Source organism: Silene latifolia, chromosome Y (assembly GCF_048544455.1).
Source record: "Silene latifolia isolate original U9 population chromosome Y, ASM4854445v1, whole genome shotgun sequence".
Lineage (NCBI taxonomy): Eukaryota > Viridiplantae > Streptophyta > Magnoliopsida > Caryophyllales > Caryophyllaceae > Silene > Silene latifolia.
Window position 1 is genome coordinate 180,489,565 of NC_133538.1, and position 8,018 is coordinate 180,497,582.

Genomic DNA, 8,018 nt, shown 5'->3' on the forward strand with positions numbered 1-8,018 from the left:
TGCTATGTGGAGCTCATGGGTAAAATGAAATAAAGGGGTTGCCTCTCCAAACATGTGTCACCAACCACAGACCCGAATGCATACAGGTACTAAGTAGACTAAACTCATGCTTATGCAATTTGATGTTATATGCCTTATAAGGAGTAACTACTCACCTCCTACATGAACTGGTCATGGATGACACCAGTTATAAAGCTCTAAACCTCAGAAAGATATTGTAGTTTGCCAAAATTTCAAGTCAAGTCTACTTTTTCAACGAATTTTGAAACGAAATTCGAGAAATTGCAAAGGTTGTTGCTAAAAGATGTGAAATAAAGCAAGGCTTAAGCAAAAAGACAGTTATCATCAATGAAAAACTCCCATCAGACTCAACCTAAAATGCAAAAATAAACATGATTTTTTTTCTTGAATTTTGAAATTTTCCAATTTTTTATGAGATTTTTGATTTTTATGAAATAAAATACAATGCAAATGTAAGTAAACGTGGTAACAAAATGCGGTAAAAACAACATGCAGACACGATATGGATGCAAATCCTCCCCAAACCAAACTGTACAATGTCCCCATTGTACAAAGTAAAGGAAAAGAGATGCAAACTAAAGAGAGGGAGAGTCGAAAACTTACAAAAGCGTGCAGACCACGGACCTCCCCAAACCGAACCAAATAGAGAGGTTAGTAGGGCTTTCGATCGACAAAGGATCAGGTCGATCGAGAAGAACACGGTACTCGATCGAGACAAGTAACACTCGATCGAGGCTTTTAGCGGTGCATAAACTCGATCGAACAAATAGGATCTCGATCGAGAGCTTTGAAGGCGTAGGACCACTCGATCGAGCAAGAAGGCTACTCAATCGAGGGCTGTTGCATCAGTAAGCAACAGTACGGTACCTGTGCTGTACCAAAAACGCAAAAATTCTATTAAAATTGTTCAAACTCACACCAAACAGAAATAAAGAAAGTTAAAAGTTCGAAAAACAAATACAACAATTTACAATCGGGTTGCCTCCCGATAAGCGCATGTTTATAAGGTCCCGCACGACCTATAAGCGTCAAACATCACTCTCTGCCATCGCGTCGAAAAAGAGAACTTCGGCGCGTCCAATCACAGCATCAACCCCATAATAATGCTTCACAAGATGACCATTAACTTTGAAGCGATTCCCCTCGGAGTCCTCTAACTCAAATGATCCAAATTTAGTGACGCCAGTCACCGTGTACGGACCACTCCACCTGGACTTCAGCTTACTAGGAAATAGTCTAAACCGGGCATTAAACAACAATTTTTTGCCCAACATGGAACTCACAGGGTACAATCCTCTTATCGTGCCAACGCTTAGTCTTCTCCTTATAAATTCGGAGCTATCATAAGCGTTCAAATTAAACTCCTCCAACCGCATCTAGCAAAGAATTAACGCTTCTCACCACACAAGTCAAAGATCATAATTAAGTTGGCGGATAGCCCACCAAGCTTTATGTTCTAGCTCAACAGGAAGATGACAAGACTTTCCATACACTAAACGATACGGTGAAGCACCGATTGGTGTCTTAAAAGCCGTCCTATAAGCCCACAACGTGTCCTCTAGTTTAGCACTCCAGTCTTTCCGTGATTTAGACACTACTTTGCTTAATATCTCTTTTAGTTCCCTATTAGAGACCTCAACCTGTCCGCTAGTCTGAGAGTGATACCCCAAACCCCTACGGTGTTTGACACCATATTTAGACAGCAAAGCAGTCAACTGTTGTTCTCTAAAATGCATACCCCTATCGCTAATGACGACCCTAGGGACACCAAACGGGGAAAAATAATCTTACGCAATAGCTTAATCACAGTCCTGGCATCACAATTGGGAGTGGCAATTGTCTCCACCCACTTAGACACATAGTCTACAGCTACCAGAATATACCTGTTACCCTGGCTAGACGGGAATGGCCCTTGATAATCAATGCCCCATACATCGAAAATCTCAACCTCTAGGATGCCGTTCTGAGGCATCTCATGTCTCTTGGAAATGTTTCCCGTTCTCGACAAGCATCACAAATAGCAACAAAAGTTTTAGTGTCGGCGAAAAGAGTTGGCCAATAAAAACCTGACTGCAATACCTTAGCCACGGTACGTGATGGACCGTGGTGTCCTCCACAAGGAGACGAATGGCAGCCTTCTAGGATAGCTTTGATCTTCCACTGCGGAATACACCGTCTGTAGAGTCCGTCTGCACATTCCTTAAATAAATAAGGGTCATCCCAGAAATATTGTCGTGCATCGTGTAGGAATCTCTTGCATACATGAGATAAATCATGGCAAAGGCGATTGATCGACAAAGTTAGCATAGTCTGCAAACCAAGGTTCAGCACCATCCTTAGAATTTACAGAGGTCACGCGAAAAAACATCAACAGAAAAATAAAGAGTCGTCGTGAAAGAATCATTAATAGGAAGAGAATCCTCCCCCTCCTCATTGCGTCGGGCGCGATGGATGGCCTGGCTACGACATTTTCTGCTCCCTTCTTATCCTTAATCTCCAAGTCAAACTCCCGTAAAAGGAGTATCCATCTCGATGTCTGGGCTTAGCTTCCTTCTTGTTCGAAAGGTGTTTCAGTTGCATGATCTGTAAAAATAATAACTTTAGAACCCAACAAATACGATCTAAACTTATCTAACGCATAAACAACAGCTAAAAGCTCCTTCTTTGTGGTAGCATATTTCACTTGAGCCTCATCCAGAGTTCGGCTTGCATAATAAATCGCACTCAGCGCTTTGTCTTTCCGTTGGCCTAGCACCGCTCCTAGTGCATAACCACTGGCATCGCACATAATCTCGAAAGGCAGCTTCCAATCTGGAGGCTGGATAATGGGTGCAGAGACCAAAGCCTGCTTCAAAGTGTTAAAAGCAAAAAGACATTCATCATTAAAATCAAAAGGAGCATCCTTTAAAAGTAACCGTGTAAGCGGTCGAGCAATCTTTGAGAAGTCCTTGATAAACCGATGATAAAAGCCAGCGTGACCAAGGAAACTTCTCACCCCCCTTAACATTAACTGGAGGGGGTAATTGCTCGATTACTTGCACCTTTGCTCTGTCTACCTCAATACCCCTGTTGGAGACTAGGTGCCCAAGGACAATGCCCTCATTTACCATAAAATGGCACTTCTCCCAGTTTAGCACTAGATTAACCTCAATACATCGCTGCAAAACTTTATCAAGGTTAGCTAAACAATTATCAAAGTCATTCCCATAGACACTGAAGTCGTCCATAAAGACTTCCATGATAGATTCGATATACTCAGAAAAGATCCCCATCATACACCTCTGAAAGGTGGCAGGGGCATTACACAAACCAAAAGGCATTCTGCGATAAGCAAAGACACCCTTCGGACAAGTAAAGGTAGTCTTTTCCTGATCATCTGGATGAATAGGGATCTGAAAGAACCCTGAGTACCCATCCAGATAACAGAAAAACTCATGAGAAGCCAATCTCTCTATCATCTGATCAATGAAAAGAAGGGGGAAATGATCTTTCTTGGTGGCGGCATTTAATTGCCGATAATCTATACACATCCGCAACTCGGTCACTAGTCTAGTAGGTATTAGCTCATTATTTTCATTTCGGACAACTGTAGTACCACCTTTCTTAGGTACCACCTGAACGGGACTTACCCATTTAGAATTCTCAACTGAATAAACAATACCTGCGTCGAGTAGTTTCATAACCTCAGCCGTCACAACCTCCTCCATCTTCGGATTCGACTTTGCCACGACCACGCTGCGAGGTTTGTGATCATCCTCTAGCTCAATCCTGTGCATGCAGACATCGGGGCTGATACCCTTATGGTCATCCAACGAATATCCCATTGCCTTCCTATTCCTCTTAAGAACAGTCAATATTAACTGTCCGTCGTTGAGCTTAGCGCTCACAATCACTGGAAACTGCTCAGTATCATCAAGAGAGGCATACTTAAGGTGAGAGGGAAGAGCTTTACGCTCGGGGACCTTTACCTCGACTTAGCACAAAGTGTGTGCCAAGTTCTCTACCCTTTCCACCGAACGTCGACAGCTCTATCTCATCTGTAGTAATTCCAAGCAACTCCTCGACATCGTCCTCGTCATCTGAAAAATCTGCACACTCATCTAGAAACATCAAAGACTCCTGCGGATCCTTAACTAAGGAATCCGACCAAAACTCGTAAGCAGACTCATCAATAATATCCACATAATAACAAGTATCCTCGATCATCGGTCTAGACAAGGTCTCGGGCAGACTAAACGTAATCACATCATCCCCTACCTCTAGAGTCAAACGCCCGAGTTTGACATCAATAATAGCTCCAGCTGTACACAAAAACGGTCTACCCAAAATAACTGGTGCGGGTATCTTCAAAGAATATCTAAAACAATAAAGTCCACTGGAATAAAGAATTTGCCTACCTTGACAGGCACATCCTCTAAGATACCTAAGGGCCGTCTAACAGATCTGTCGGCCATCTGTAGGGTGATATTGGTCATTTTTAGGTGACCCAATTTAAGCTTATAAAAGATAGAATAGGGCATGACACTGACACTGGCTCCAAGGTCACACAGCGCCCTATTTATCACCACATCTCCTATAACACAAGAAATAGAGAAACTACCCGGGTACTTCAGTTTATGGGGAGACTTTCCCGAAATTAGACTACTAGACTCTTCCATGAAAGCGACAGTAGCTGTTTCTCCAAATTCCATCTTACGCGTAATAATATCTTTCATAAATTTTGCGTAAGGAGGTATTTGGGTAATTAGCTCAGCAAAAGGAATGGTTACCTGAATGTTTCTTACCATATCTGCGAATTTGCTGAATTGTCTCTCCGTCTTTGTGTCGCGTAATCGACTCGGGTAAGGGACCTTAACCATAGGAAGTGGGTCCTCTTCTTTCACTTTACCTTTATCAGTTCTTGACACCCTCGCAGCACAAGAGGGTACCCCACTACGTTCAGCATTGGAATGCGTGTCCGCAGGCTCAGCATCTCTCGATTGAGGCTCAGAAGTGCTCGATCGAGAGCTGTTCTTGCTAACCTCTCTCGATCGAGAGGTTTCATTGTGCAGCTTACTCAATCGAGAAGTACCGTCTCTCGATCGAGGGGTTTCTTCCTCAGCATTGGTCGATCGAGAGGTAAGTTCACTCGATCGACCACCCTTCAGCAATTCTTCGTCATTTTGCTGAACACTGATCCCTGCCTCGGCGTTTGAACTTTCTAGAGTATGTTCTGGTCCGTCATAAGTGCGACCACTCCTCAAACTTATTGCATTTACCGGGTCTTCCTCTAAGCACATTGACTCACACATTTCGAGCAGTTTACGGAAGACATCCGCACCAGATTCCTGCTCAAGATGTTGCGTGTGAATGGCGGCCTTAAGGTTGTACTCGACCTGAACATTGTCAGCATAAACCTCGAGGGAAGAGCCTCCTTGCCTAAACTTTCGATAGGCTAGAACGCTCTCGGACGTTGCCATGCATGAAATGGGATTGTGTCCCCATTCGCCACATCTTCCACAAATTACCTCCAGAGGTGAACTATAACCTGTAAGCACAGAAAACACTCGGGCCAAGAATGAGAACTGTCTCAAGGAATAAATTCCCTGAGACAAAAGACAAACAAAGGAACTATAAAATTGCACCGTCTCCCCAAGAATTCGCGCTGTCATCGCAACCCTGTCAAAGATAAAACCAACGGGTCTCAACTAAATGTAGCAGAGGCAGTCGGGTATCGAATCCACAGGGAGATGGGAATCCTATAGTCAACTAGGTCTGTCGAAAGTAACCAAAATAGGGGATTAGTTTGTTTGTTTTCTAAAGACTATGAGCAAAGGAGAGAATAAAAAGGAACGAGAGAGAAATAAAATAGAGATGAACAAGGAAGAAAGGTACTAGGATTGTCGGTTCACCATGGCTTCTAAAGTCCGGACTAAAATATAGATGCCCTAAATCCAAGCTGTGGGTAATAAACGTCACCTTTCGGTCCTTAGTTCGCCCTAGGCAACACTAGTTTAGCTTTCGCCCTAGCCAGCATAAATCCTAATGAAACGCTGCAGAACTACTCCTTCTCCAATCTTTCGATCTAGGAGAAGGGGAAAACGAGACAGTTAATTGAGTGCGTCGACTCAAACAATTAAGAGATATTAAAGCAGCAGATGCATACAACTAGACTACGGGTGTCTTAATTAATTCGTCCTTCCTACGCCATGGCCACCCTAAATCCTAGCAAAGCGATTAGCTATTCATGATCGAAATGAGGAACAATAGTGGCAAAGCAAATAACAATAGATAACATAATAAACGAAACTGAACTGAAATTATGCTATGATAATACCGAATTCAACAGAAGAAAAGTTGAGAAATGGCGATGAAAAGTACTTTTGATCCAAAAATTAAATCAACAGTCTCTGTCCTCTGTCTAGAATGTGATAATTAGGTCTCAGTATTCCTTGCCTTTTTATAAGAAAAATAGCAAAGGGAATAAAGCGTTATAAAATAACAACACAAAATCGAACTAAAGCCCATCACAGTCGTGGCCTCTCGATCGAACTCCACGCTTGCTCGATCGAGAGCTTTCCCTAAGCATCTCCCTCGATCGAGAACAGGACATCTCGATCGAGGCCTTCACCCTTGCATTCACTCGATCGAGAACAGGACATCTCGATCGAGGGGTTCTTGACTTCTTGTGTGTTCTCCTAATCCTTTGGATACCTTCACGCGTCTCAAGATGGTAAAGTTTCGCGCCAACTCTCTTAAGCAGGCTTGGAGGATTGCAAATAGGCTGATTTCCAGTCATTCCGGTTCGTACCTGCAAATAATGCAAAGCAGACCAAAGTAGACTATTCGGGGTATAAAGTGACATAATATCACTCAAATACATAGAAATGCGTGCCAAAAGAGACCGTAAAAGTCTATGTAAAATGCACGCATCAGTGATCTTCACCACTTTGCCATTTAGTGAGATCTTGATCTTTTAATGAAGGGTGGATGTCACCGCTTTGGAAGCGTGAATCCAAGGTCTTTCTAGGAGTATGTTGAATGAAGCTTCAATGTCCACTATTTAGAAGTTAACCTTTCGCTCAATTGGCCCTGTGGCTATGGTTAGGTTAGCAAGTCCTACTACCTTTCGTCGTGTACCATCGTATGCGCGAACACCTTGATTGGTAGGGGTCCAATCCGACTCTTTCATGCCTAATTTGTATGCCGTTTTGAGGGGTATAACGTTGACTACGGAGCCATCATCTACTAAGGTCATTGGCACGTTCTTCTTTAGACAAATGACAATGATGTAAAGAGCCAAGTTGTGACTAGCGCCAAAAGGTGGCAAATCTTCGTCTGAGAAAGTAATAGGATTACTTAGCTTTGGTGATTCTTGGAAGACCAAGTTGACTACATCTTCGGGTGTTGATTTATGTGCTACATTTAGCTTGGCCAAAGCTTGCAGTAAAGCTTGGTGATGTGGGAATGAGCTTGCTACTAATTGCCAGACTGAAAGATTAGCCTTTGTCTTCTGTAATTGCTTGAGCAAATGGTCAGTGGAGTCATCTTCGTTATCATTTGGTGTGACAACGTTGGTTGGACCATTTTGAGTAGCACTTTGATATGGACGCCCTGAACGAGTTAGGTGGTCCACATCTTGGTCTTCTCCATTTTGGACTATTTCTTTGACTAGGGAGTTTTCAATGAGGTACTCGTCCTCATCATCATCGGCCCATACTCCATTGATCGTAGCTAGTTCTCTCATTCTCATGATTTCGTCTTCTAGTCGTGTGATTTGGTCGACTAACTTATCAACCACGGTGATTATTTCTTGCATAGTAGCGTTTTGAGAGAAGATTAGTGGCACATGCTCCTTGGATGTTGCGTTGGGATTATGTAAAGTTGTCACCACATTTTCTAATTCCCAAACTTGTTTATCCACACTCCTTGCCCATGTGATGAAGTCGGAAATGGTAGGAGAGATGGTAGAGTAGAACCCCTCACTCTCGATTGCATGGATCTCATCTTCAATTGGA

At 43.0% G+C, this 8,018-nt stretch overlaps 1 protein-coding gene across 1 annotated transcript; it reads right to left on the reverse strand.

Annotated features, from left to right (window-relative positions):
* Positions 1-1,430: 1,430 nt before the first annotated feature.
* Positions 1,431-6,799, reverse strand: LOC141629541 (uncharacterized). The gene is made up of 8 exons (XM_074442522.1): positions 6,715-6,799; positions 5,311-5,548; positions 4,461-4,953; positions 4,003-4,365; positions 3,651-3,920; positions 3,189-3,302; positions 2,808-2,866; positions 1,431-1,779 (listed from the first exon to the last, which is right to left on the reverse strand). The coding sequence occupies exons 1-8, from the start codon at positions 6,797-6,799 to the stop codon at positions 1,431-1,433; spliced, it is 1,971 nt and encodes a 656-aa protein (XP_074298623.1).
* Positions 6,800-8,018: the final 1,219 nt, after the last annotated feature.

What these genes read in the sequence shown, in the direction of transcription:
- LOC141629541 (XM_074442522.1), bottom strand. Translation starts at nt 6,799, where the DNA reads ATGACTGGAAATCAGCCTATTTGCAATCCTCCAAGCCTGCTTAAGAGA. An exon ending in TACAGATGGCCGACAGATCT is followed by an intron (nt 4,366 to 4,460) that starts GTTAGACGGCCC and finishes TATTCTTTGAAG; the next exon opens with ATACCCGCACCAGTTATTTT. An exon ending in GAGAACTTGGCACACACTTT is followed by an intron (nt 3,921 to 4,002) that starts GTGCTAAGTCGA and finishes GATACTGAGCAG; the next exon opens with TTTCCAGTGATTGTGAGCGC.